The 11585-nt window shown below is 42.0% G+C and overlaps 2 protein-coding genes across 2 annotated transcripts; one reads left to right on the top strand and one right to left on the bottom strand.

The window, feature by feature from the left end:
• Positions 1 to 593: 593 nt before the first annotated feature.
• Positions 594 to 6939, top strand: LOC121605652 (mucin-2-like). The gene is made up of 4 exons (XM_041935654.1): positions 594 to 709; positions 2259 to 4154; positions 5120 to 5214; positions 5348 to 6939. The coding sequence occupies exons 1-4, from the start codon at positions 646 to 648 to the stop codon at positions 5426 to 5428; spliced, it is 2136 nt and encodes a 711-aa protein (XP_041791588.1). The 5' UTR covers positions 594 to 645; the 3' UTR covers positions 5429 to 6939.
• A 1-nt stretch (position 6940) lies between these two features.
• Positions 6941 to 9615, bottom strand: LOC121605653 (G2/M phase-specific E3 ubiquitin-protein ligase). The gene is made up of 3 exons (XM_041935655.1): positions 9373 to 9615; positions 9107 to 9216; positions 6941 to 7588 (listed from the first exon to the last, which is right to left on the bottom strand). The coding sequence occupies exons 1-3, from the start codon at positions 9602 to 9604 to the stop codon at positions 7391 to 7393; spliced, it is 540 nt and encodes a 179-aa protein (XP_041791589.1). The 5' UTR covers positions 9605 to 9615; the 3' UTR covers positions 6941 to 7390.
• Positions 9616 to 11585: the final 1970 nt, after the last annotated feature.

Here is an 11585-nt window from a genome sequence, read left to right as displayed (position 1 = left end):
TGAGGGTTTCAAGTAATGGTCTGTTAAGTGCAATGGCATTTTATCTGTAGAAAACCCAGTGTTGATGAGGATTTATTCTCCCCTCCATTTAATTTACAGGTATTCAACACCAGCTAAACTAGTTCTAAAAACGGCATGTGTTACTTGCACCACATTCTGTGTTAGTAATCTGTCATCTGTGTTGAAATTCTGTCCGACAGACTCAAATAATTGACTCTGACGAAACATTTCCCACCTTGGCTGTAGCTTAGAATGTGAATTGTGAATGTGAATTTCTATAGTGACAAACATTCAAACACAGACCCAGCTGTGTTCAGACTATCCGACCTTACAAATCATGACGCATTAAAAATCAAAATACTTTCCAATTATCCTTAAAGTCCTGTTTGAGCTGACTGTCAGCTATTTTTTCCAAGTGTGTGATGTGTTTCATGACTTGGGTTGTAGCGTCCTATATTTTGTAAACATATGTGCGTGTGTGACTTAGTCTACCTGGTTTTTCAGGTTCCATGAAAGTAGCCACTGTTATGTCTTGCTACTCCCTCTATAGCTGAGGGAGGGGTTAATCACAGGCTAAACGCAACATGCGGTCACAGACTGCATACCTGTCTGTACCCAGAGTGGTGAGACGTAGCATCAGTCATCATGGAAAGACAAGTCCTCTGTTGGATATTTTTGCTTGGATATGTACATGCATCCTCTGGAGAAGGTAACTATTAATTACAAGCTTCTTTACAAGTGAGATTTTTGTGGCTTTGATTGTTTCTATTTTACTTTCTACTATACCTTATTATATCAGATTAGACAAGAGATAGTAGTTATGTTCAGGATTCAAAAACTGAAGTATTTCAGTCTGTTTTACATTTGACATTCTACAATATTGAGCTCTGCTTTAAAAAAAACAATGAATTGTAGTCTAATGAAATAAACAAGTACTGTCAACAGTTTGAATTACTGCAAGCAAGATCGAGCAAACAAAACAAGCCTGCAGTACATACATGCACACATGTAGGAAATGATCAAAATTGATGTTAATAAAATAAGTAATTATGTAATTCGAATACATTCACTGGGTTCGAAAAGTGAAAAACAAAATGAAAGCATTGAAATGGTTGCTATTTGTTCTTGTACCCATTTTGATTTACAGTAATCCCTCGTTTATCGCGGGGGTTACGTTCCAAAAATAACCCGCGATAAGTGAAATCCGCGAAGTAGATATATCTTCATTTTTACTATTATTTTACAATGCAATATTGTACTATAGAATGAAACAAAACGCCAAAACTTGTTTTCACGCCTAAAATGCGTTTAATAAATGCAAATATTAACGTTTTTTTTAAACAAAAACTATGATACAAAACAGGAAATATTGTCACTCGCGTATTTCAGTCCATCCAGCTGTGCCTCTTCGTCCTGACTCCGCTGCGCTGTAGCGTCTTTTTCTACTGAAGGCTGCGCAGGAGTCTTTGCCCGAGAGAAGAACATAGTTATGGGTAGTTGTCGGCACTCTTTCTTTTTCTGAGCAAGAAGATTTTTATAAACGGACATCCCACCTTCAATTATATTTGAGAACTGCAATGAACGACTCATCAAAGGGTCCCATTCGTCATAAAAATATCAACTTTTCACTTCTAAACAGTGAAGCCACTGAGCCAAATAGGATTCAGAGTACAATGCACTGTAAAAAAAAAAAAGCGCTGTAAAAAAAAGCGCTGTAAAAAAAAAAACACTGTAAAAAAAATCCGCGAAGCAGCGAAGCCGCGATAAGTGAAGCGCGATATAGCGAGGGATTACTGTATTGGATGTTAGACATTGAAACTAATATTGCAAAAACATTACATCTGATTGTGATTAACACTGAAACCCAAAAAACATTCAATACAAATTGAAGCACATATAAAACAAGAAATCACATATAGAACAATAAAGCATCAACGTTTTAACTAAATCTAAGCTAGACATTAGTTTTACAGTCTGTATTATATTATGTCGATGACAATAGTGATAAGAGGGTCGTTTCCAGATGGTCAGAGCTCATGTAAAGGTGGTAGGGTCAGCTAAGGCTCTTTTTTTGAGAGCATGGATGGTCGCATGACATTTTGTGCCAACCCATAAAAATAGCCGTTGAGCTCTTTGCTGATGATTTTACAAATTGATATCCAACAGACAATAGACCCTATTATTTGCCACTCCTGGATGAAATATCATATAACTGATTTCTGAAATTCTTTGATATCAACAATACACCACAACTCCAGCTCCAACCGAAACTGCAACCACCACAACTCGGGCTCCGACCACACCTGCAGCCACCACAACTCCAGCTCCGACCGCACCTGCAGACACCACAACTCCTGCTCCGACCGCACCTGCAACCACCACAACTCCAGCTCCGACCGCACCTGCAACCACCACAACTCCGGCTCTGACCGCACCTGCAGACACCACAACTCCGGCTCCGACCGCACCTGCAACCACCACAACTCCAGCTCCGACCGCACCTTCAACCACCACAACTCCGGCTCTGACTGCACCTGCAGACACAACAACTCTGGCTCCAACCGCACCTGCAACCACCACAACTCCGGCTCCGACCGCACCTGCAACCACCACAACTCCGGCTCTGACCGCACCTGCAACCACCACAACTCTGGCTCCAAACGAAACTGCAGCCACCACAACTCTGACTCCGACCAAAACTGCAGCCACTACAACCCCGGCTGCAGCCACCACATCTTCAGCTCCAACTTCACCTGCAGCAACTCCGGCTCCGGCCGCACCTGCAGACACCACAAATCCGGCTCCCACCACACCTGCAGACACCACAACTCTGGCTCCTACTGAAACTGCAGCCACCACAACTCTGGCTCCGACTGGACTTGCATTCACCACAGCCCTGACTCCGACCAAAACTGCAGCCACTACAACCCCGGCTCCAGCCACAGCTGCAGCCACCACATCTTCAGCTCCAACTTCACCTGCAGCAACTCTGGCTCCTACTGAAACAGCAGCCACCACAACTTCGGCCCCAAGTGCACCTACAGCCACCCCAACTCCGGCTCCAACCGCACCTACAGCCACCCCAACTCCGGCTCCAACCGCACCTGCAGCAACGACTCTGGCTCCAACCTCACCTGTGGCCACTACATCTTCAGCTCCAGCCACACCTGCAGCCATCACAGCTCCAGCTCCAACTTCATCTGCAGCAACAACTCCGGCTCCATCCGCACCTGCAGCCACCCAAACTCTGGCTCCAACAGCATCTGCAGCCACTACATCTTCGGCTCCAGCCACAACTTCGGCCATTACAGCTCTGGCTCCAACCTCACCTGCAGCAACAACTCTGACTCCAACCGCACCTGCAGCCACACCAACTCAGGTTCGAGCCACACCTGCAGCCACCACAGCTCCGACTTCACCCGCACCTGCAGCCACCACAATTCCAGGTCCAACAGCAACTGCATCAACAACTCTGGCTCCAACTGCACCTGCAGCCACCTCATCCCTGGCTCCAGCCACAGCTGCAGCTAGCACATCTTCTGCTCCAACTTCAACTGCAGCCACAAGTCCGGCTCCAAGTGCACCTACAACAACTCCAACTCTGGCTCTAGCCACAGATGCAGCTATCACAACTCCAGGCCCAACCACACCTGCAGCCGCCACAACTGCAGCTCCAGCCATACCTACAGCTTCCACAACTTCAGATCCAATCATGACTGTACCTCCGACCACCACAGTTCCGGCTCCAACCACAGCTGCAGCTCCAACCACACCTACAGCCACCACAACTCGGTTTCCAAACACTGTAACTGCAGCAAAACCAACTGCAGATATAACTACTTCAACTGAGGCCCTTCTTGTTATAACAACCACATCGCTCACTACAAAAACTACACCACTAACGATCACACCCAAATCTGCTACTCCAATCATTTCATCAGCCCCAACCACCACAACTGCAGCCACCACAGCTCCTGCTCCAACCATCACACTTGTAGCCACCACAATTCCTGCTCCAACCACAAATGCAACCACTACAATTCCAGCTACAACCACTACAGCTGAGGCTCCTGTAGTTGTGGCAACTACACACTCAACCACAGCCCTAACTACCAGACCGATCACTTCAATTACAGGAGAAACAGCAACCCAAGGTACTGGACTCCCTGATTTTCTCTCTTTAATTTCTACCACTTTCATTCAAGTTTTTTTTTAAAGATTCAACTATTTATAGCTGACAACAACAGTAGCTCTACGCCTTTGATGGGTCACTTAGAAATTAGTTTAGAGCATCCAAATGGAAAAGATGGGCAATTGTAGGGGGCTCAAATTCAATTCAATCAGTGCCAAAGTGTTTTAGCCAAAGACTAAAGCACAAAATTCTTGTTATAGGTAGATAGATGTATATCCAGGTAGGACAGGTTTGCTGTTAAAAAGGTACTCCAGACTATGATCCACCCATTCTTAGATCAAAATGTGAAAAAGCTCTGTTGGTCCACATCACAAAAAGTATTAGTCTCACAATAATGGCTCTAAACCTGCCATATGCTTTTTTTTCCCCACTATTTTTTTTCTACATGCCTGCGTTCACTTTATGGGACTATCATGTTTCTTTCTATGATCCAAAAAATGGCAGATATTCTTTTTATTCTCAGTGGAAAATGCAATATTTTAAGGTATTTTCTGCACTAAAATGCATTTTAATTAACCTCCTAGCAAGAAATGTACATTGTGTTTACATCTTCTTTCACTGAATGTGCACGATTATTTATTACAAAGATTCTTTTAGGTCTTGTCAGAAATGTGCAAGGTTTTCTATCGTTGTTATGATAGTGCTGTTTAAAATCACATAGCTTGTATGTTTGAAACATGATTGCCTTCGCTTTTTGAAGTCATTTGCAGTGTTATGTTACTTGTGTAGCTTTTGGTAATTAATGAGGTATTCATCAGTGATTTCATCCTGGTATTGCATTAATATGAGTAATGTAATGGCAGTTATTGTATGTTGAAAGATATGTATTATTAACTAGGAATTGTTTTAGCATTTGGGACATACACAAGTCCCACATTTCTTATTCATCTTATAAGTCTATTAATTTCAGTGTAATGTTTTTTTCAGTCCCCACAGGCTTGATATCACTAGTGCATGTACGGATGAAGATAACTTCTTATGGAGTGGTCAGCAATGGAACCATCATTGAACTTCTTAAAAAGGTATGTCAAACAGAATGTGTAAAATAACACCTAACAATATCAATGCTAATGCATGCACACAATAAAAAGGATGGAATGAAGGGGATGAGCTAGATCGCCTCATGCTTATTCTCTGTGTTTTCTCTCCATTTAGTTTTTTACAGAGCAGCTCCTGAATGGAACATCCCACACAGTGACAGTGGCAAACATTCAAAGGGTTACAGTTGCCCCATAGAAGCTTCATGTGGACAGAAATAGTCACAAATGAATGTATAAGGCAACAATTCAAAGCTGTGGAGGTGGTTTTGTTTCAACACAATGCAAAGTGGCAGTTGACCTCAACCGCTTCATCATATGTGGAAATAGATGTTTCTTTTGATTTTTCAACAGTTTGAGCACAACTCATCAAATATTGTATCCAAAGTGCTGCAATGAGCTACAGCCAACATCTGCAAACCATCAGAAGTACTTTAATTGCACTTCAGGTGATTAAACTAAGAGGTTTAGCTTTCCAGCTCAGTTCCCTCTTCATTTTGTCAAATCAAATCAATGAGACCTCCTTACGTGTCAACATTTAGACCCATTTTCACTCTCCGTAATCAACAAACAATGCATTAATTACAACACTGTTGGTTGTATTTCTCAGGAATGTTAGTGGAGATGTGTATTTGGCTCAGGTGTCAAATGATTTGAAAGCACAATAGGAAGTTCAGACCACGCAATTTGACCCATCAAAGGGGTTTTTATAAGAGGTGACCCTCTCTCAAGAGTCCCTTGCTTTGTAACTAGAGGAGCAGCTGCCCTGCTGACATGCCTGGTTACCTGGAAACTAGTAAACCATGTTTCTTGCTCACTCCTCCCTTTGATTATATATAAATGAGGAAACATTTCACACAAACCACTGGCAACTATTACCTTGGTAAGTATCTCACACCAAATGTGACTATATGCCAATGACTAGTGTGCCCCGTGTCAGGGAATTTCAATATTACTGACAAAATTCCTTGTTGAAAGAGTCCTTTGAAAGAGTCCTTTCAACTAAATGTGAAGGAGTTTTGTCCTGTGTCAACAAGAGGTGAGTTATGAAGCTTGTTGAATGTGTCTTTCCACTTCATTGGAAAACCGGACAATAAAAGCTTTGCATGTTTGTTGTGTGGGAAGTGATCTGTTATGAAAGAAATATTTCAGGACAGAGAAGTAGGCCTACATGGACTTGTGACACAGCCTACATTAATGATTAAACACCCATGTTTGCATTTAGATTAGTTTGGTTTTAGCTCTTTGTCCTCTGTTTCAGTCGCTTGTCGATTTGGTAAACTTGCCTCTCCTGGTATTTTTACTTGGTGAAATATATCGAACTGTACAATATGTAAAAATGTGACACAGCTAAACAGGATAAGCTACTTGTGATCCTGAACTGAGGCAAGGATGTGTCAGTCATTTTTTATTGTTCTTATGTTTATTTTTGCAGACAGAATGTATTCCTTCTAAACATCACTGATTTCAACACTTTTCAAATTAATATTTTTGCACTAAAATTCTTATTTATTGTTCAGATGTAAATTAGACTTTTAAACAAGTATTTAGTGTAACATTCTTGTTACCCACAATCCCTTTCACTTTAGGCTGTATGACCATCTTTGTGGTTCTGCTTTGCTTTAGCATTAGATTTATACACAAGATGAGCAGTTATGTTATTTCATGTCTCCCCTTTGAAAGATGAATAAAGACACATGTCTATTTGAAGTGCCCTTCTTTATTGAACATTTGATTTGGAAGCAACAAGAATTCTATGTACAGCAATGGTAAAGATCTGCCTTAAAACCAAGGATAATATCAAGTGAAAATGTTGCCATTAATCGTCTAAAAATATCCTCAACATATCACATATAACATCAGTAGCGACATAATGCAAGATGAGTAATTAACTATTCAAATGAGGTATTCTGTAAGAAATCAGAAAGAGTCTTAAAATGTCAGCCAACGTGTGTTAGAGGTGCATGACTTTAGAATCTGTATCCCAGGTATGCTGGAATAACAAGTAAAATATTAAAACAAAACATAAATGACTGTCTTTACTCAAATAATTCATCCATGAGACTTTCTTCTCAGTCACAGTGTTCATATCCTGCAGAAACCTTTGAGCTCCTAAGCATCAGGTTCAGCAGGACATGAAGTATCCACGAGGGTGTCCACTTCATGAACTTGTCATCACTTCCATACAGCTGTCCTCTCCATCTTCCTCTGTCTGCAAACATGTAAAGCCCAGGGCTTCGTGCACGGCTCTGCTCAGCAGCATCAGCAGGTCTGCAGCCCCTGCTGCTCCCCTTGGCAGGAAGAGCTCCAGAGAGCAAGTGGAGGTGTAGGGCAGACGCACACCTGACATGCCTGCATCCTGGAAAATGAATTCAAGGCAAGGTTAATGTGTTATCAAAATTTATCTCAAGACAGAAGAAACAAATTTTAATTTAGTAAGAAAGTGAATACCTAATAGTGAATTTCACCTACCAAAGAGTACTTAATGTTAAATACTATTGAATTTTTAGCACTAAGAATTTTGAAAACTCTGAAAACCATCTACCAAAAGCTATGAAGTATGAATTAACCTGTTAAAAAATGTAAACTTTAATAATGTCAAAAACTTTTTTTTTTCCTTTTATTCTTAATTTCAGGGTTTCCAGTGATTCACTGAAGATCTCTTCTCTTGGAACACTGACTAACAATGCCTATCCTGACAGGACAGAGGTCTGATTGCAGTCACATTTTAATGCATGCCCTTGATATTTTTAATCTTGAGTTTCGGTGTCTGAATTCAACCAACTAAATTTGAGCATCTAACTTTTCTGACTTAGCAAACTGAATGCAGTTTTTTGATTTTTGGAACCTGGAAAAGACATATGTTTTTGAAATTGCATTACCTAAACTGAAAAAAGTGAAAAAAATCAAAGATTTTAAGTAATAGGTTTTTTTTTTATTTAAGTAAATTTCATCATTAAATATTTGGTAATGAATAAATGTCACAAAATGAAAAGTGAATGAAGTGTGTTCATTAAAAGACACATTCCAGTTTGAAACAGTGTTCTGTTATAGCTAAGTAGCTAAACTGGACAAGTGAGGACAGTACTGCATGCAATCATTCAGTTTCTTGCTATGATATTTACCAGCTTATGTGATAAGATACCAAAATGTAGCAAGATGTCCCTCTTGCTACATTTTACCTCATGGGTTGAATGTAAGAAAGTAGAATAAACTTGGCTAAATTATGGCAAAACTATTGCAACAGTGCCGTCTACTGGCACTGCAATAAGTGGGTTGGCGTTGGGGTGGAGTGCACTGTACTGTGCAATGTAATTAAAATTCAAACTGAAGTCTTATCTTACACTATTTACTGTTTTGAGCCCAATCTGTGACCCATCTCATCCTTCAAATGATATCTTGGAAACTAAAACATACATGGTCAGTGTTAAACTGGCATAATTATTTGCATGTGTTCTGTTATCCAGACTGTTAACCTGAGATGTGTGACATGTGACACAAACATGACTTCAAATACATGCTAAGGTTGCTCGATGTCTGGATTGGCAAAGCTGTATCAGCTTTATAAGGTGATAATATGGCAGTGCTGTGTTGTTTTTGTTGCTGCCCCCAAGTGGGCAAAACATCATTTAATGCAGGTACAAGTACCTTATTTGAGTAAATGCACTAAGTTGTGTTTTTAACTGCATCTGGCTGAACTGACTCATAATCTGCCCTGCAAGTTACCAGATTGTCTCTCCCACAAGTAAATAGTGCTGTATAAGCCACACAGCCCCCCATTGGCACTGGTTTGAACTGAGAATTCTGTGTAACATGAAGTGGTCACCATCTTCATTTTCATATCATTTGGACCTGTGCTGATCTGGCAGATACCAACCTGGGAATAGAAACGCAGGGAGATCAAACTGGGCAACCCAAGAGGAGGCAGATGATCAGCTCCTGTCGCGAAGGTGAGGAGGTCTTCGAGGGAAAAATCTGCCCCACCACCTGACAAGGACAAATTTTCGTGAAAATATTCTCATAGTAAATCCTGAAACCTTAAGGTCACTTTAAACCTTTTTTCTTCTATCAGGGCCTGATGCAAGAACCATAAAGGGTCTTTAATTCTTTACTGCCATCCTCCATCCATCCCTCCGTTCTTACCGCTGACCAAGGTAAGGGCGGCTTCCCAGTGTCTAGCTGTGACCTCCTCAGCTGCCCTCAGCCGGCTGTCTGGACGGCTGTAGCAGATGGTGAAAAGCTGTTTGAACTCTTCCAGGCTCAGAGGCTGCTGCTTTGCACTCGTCATCACTGGCACAAACACCTCCCAATGGGACCGCACTGTATCCCACAATCCACCACAGCTGTTCAGCCCCTCGTTGAACTGGGCGATCATGCTGGCCACCCTGAAGGACAGCAGAGGCACTGAGTGATTGTGTCATTGGCGAACGAGCTCAGATGCTATTGGGTGATTTGAGTGTTTGTGTCTAAAACAGACTGAAGAATGAGACAGCACTGATTGTTCCTTTCATTTTCAGGGCAGCTGAACTTGCAGCAGCCATGAAGATACAACAGAGGACTGCAGTACTTTATACATAAACATATGAAAGAAGAGACAGAAGAGGGCAACAAGCGCTGAGACAAACAAAGTTAAAAACATTCAAGAAAACAGGGTATGAGATATAAAAGCATTAGTGTGTGAATGCATGTGTCTGTGTGTGTGTGTTCTACCTGTGGTAGATGTAATGTTTGACCAGGCGAACATAGATTGCTGGTATTTCCTCAGACTGGGCTGAATAGATTCCACGGATCCCACAGCTCGACACCCAGTCACACAGACTGAGAGACAGCCGCTTCACATCAGTACAGCTATGCAGCTATAAGAGCAGCAGAGGAGGGTTATTTGTGTGTGTGCGTGTACTCGCTACGGCACGTGTTACAGTTTTTGTCCATTCGATGGTGGACAGATGAGAGGTGACAGAAAACGAGGGAGAGAGAAAGATGAAATGAGACCCAACAAAGGCCCCCTGCTGGAAGCAAACCGGTTTGGTAGATCTATTTGTGTTCTGTTTCTCTCAACTGTGGCAGAACAGCGTCCAATAGAAACAAAAAATGTGGAAAACAGTGACTCATACACATTAAAGCAGAATTAAATCACCAGTTAAAGGCACAGGCCAAGGCACACACGGTATAGAAAGATTTTTCACTCGTTTCATACTTTCCCAAACTTTGTAGAAACCATGTTGTTTAGCAATTCTATTTAATGCATGTGGTGACTGAATTGTATTGTGTGGAAGTTGGGATTCAGGTTCCTTTGTGTGTGTGTGTGTGTGTGTGTGTGTGTGTGTGTGTGTGTGCACGCGCGCTACCTGTTGCAGTCGGATCTGTGCTTCAGCATCAACAATATCAGTCCAGCTGAAGTCCTCCAAAGATGGATTCTGGCCACACATCAACTGTGACACCAGAATAAAATACAATGAGTCACCACAGCTGCTTGGCATAATGTGCGATATGTTTTACTCCAGGCTTTTCTTTTTGTAGCACACACAATGGAACAAGCATCAACAAGCAGTGGCTTAATGTCACATTATGTTTGTATTATATGTTATATTGTATAACCATGCTTTCTGCTACATAAGACATGCATGCACACAACCTGGTAGAGTGTCGGGTGTAGGCAACGAGGTCCAGGCCCGCCTTGAGCCAGAGACCAGCCAATCAGAACACCTGCTTCGTAATACTTCCTGTCTTCAAGAGCTGTGAGGTCATAGGTCAAGAATAGACGCCCTGGAAATCCCTCAAACACAGAACTTTCCTGTAGCTCCAGCAAAGTCAATCTGTGTCAGAAGATATTGAAATATCTTTTGTCAGGGATATAATCATATTTAAAAGATACAGCAGGATTATAGAACCAGAGAGTGTTGACATCTCTGTTTACGTTTCACAGTCAGGTTTGGACACATGATTGAACTCACCAACACAATCACAGCACATGCACTTCAGGAAGAATATGAGGCGAATAAACCTAACCTGAAGAACTCTCTGAGAGGTCCCCCGTGGCCGTCGGTCTCCTCCCCACTGAAGGAGATGATGGGTGTCGCCCTGAAGCTGAAGCCCGGCCTCCTCACTTCCTTCAGGGCGCTGTGGAGCAGGTCTCCCCTCCTCACATGGATGCAGGCCTCCACATCTCGATCCATGTTCTCCTGTCTGAACTGCCTCAGGATGGTCTCCAGGTCGGGGGTGAACTACACATCACAGAGACACAGAGGAAATGGCGTCCGCTTAACGAACACTGACTTTTTCAGATCAATCAAATACCTTAAGGATTAAGATTTGGTCAAAAAGTTGCATTTGTTCTTTTTCTTGTCGACTGTGAG

This window comes from Chelmon rostratus, chromosome 4 (genome assembly GCF_017976325.1).
Source record: "Chelmon rostratus isolate fCheRos1 chromosome 4, fCheRos1.pri, whole genome shotgun sequence".
Lineage (NCBI taxonomy): Eukaryota > Metazoa > Chordata > Actinopteri > Chaetodontiformes > Chaetodontidae > Chelmon > Chelmon rostratus.
Note: the sequence above shows the minus strand (reverse complement) of the source record. Positions and strands in the feature narration are given on the sequence as shown.

Bases quoted from the DNA above. Each gene is read 5' to 3' on its own strand.
- LOC121605652 (XM_041935654.1), top strand. From the start codon at position 646: ATGGAAAGACAAGTCCTCTGTTGGATATTTTTGCTTGGATATGTACAT. The intron at 4,155-5,119 runs GTACTGGACTCC...TGTTTTTTTCAG, and splicing joins AGGAGAAACAGCAACCCAAG to TCCCCACAGGCTTGATATCA. The intron at 5,215-5,347 runs GTATGTCAAACA...CTCTCCATTTAG, and splicing joins TCATTGAACTTCTTAAAAAG to TTTTTTACAGAGCAGCTCCT.
- LOC121605653 (XM_041935655.1), bottom strand. From the start codon at position 9,604: ATGATCGCCCAGTTCAACGAGGGGCTGAACAGCTGTGGTGGATTGTGG. The intron at 9,217-9,372 runs GTAAGAACGGAG...TGTCCTTGTCAG, and splicing joins CGCCCTTACCTTGGTCAGCG to GTGGTGGGGCAGATTTTTCC. The intron at 7,589-9,106 runs GTTGGTATCTGC...TTCATTTTCCAG, and splicing joins CCCTGCGTTTCTATTCCCAG to GATGCAGGCATGTCAGGTGT.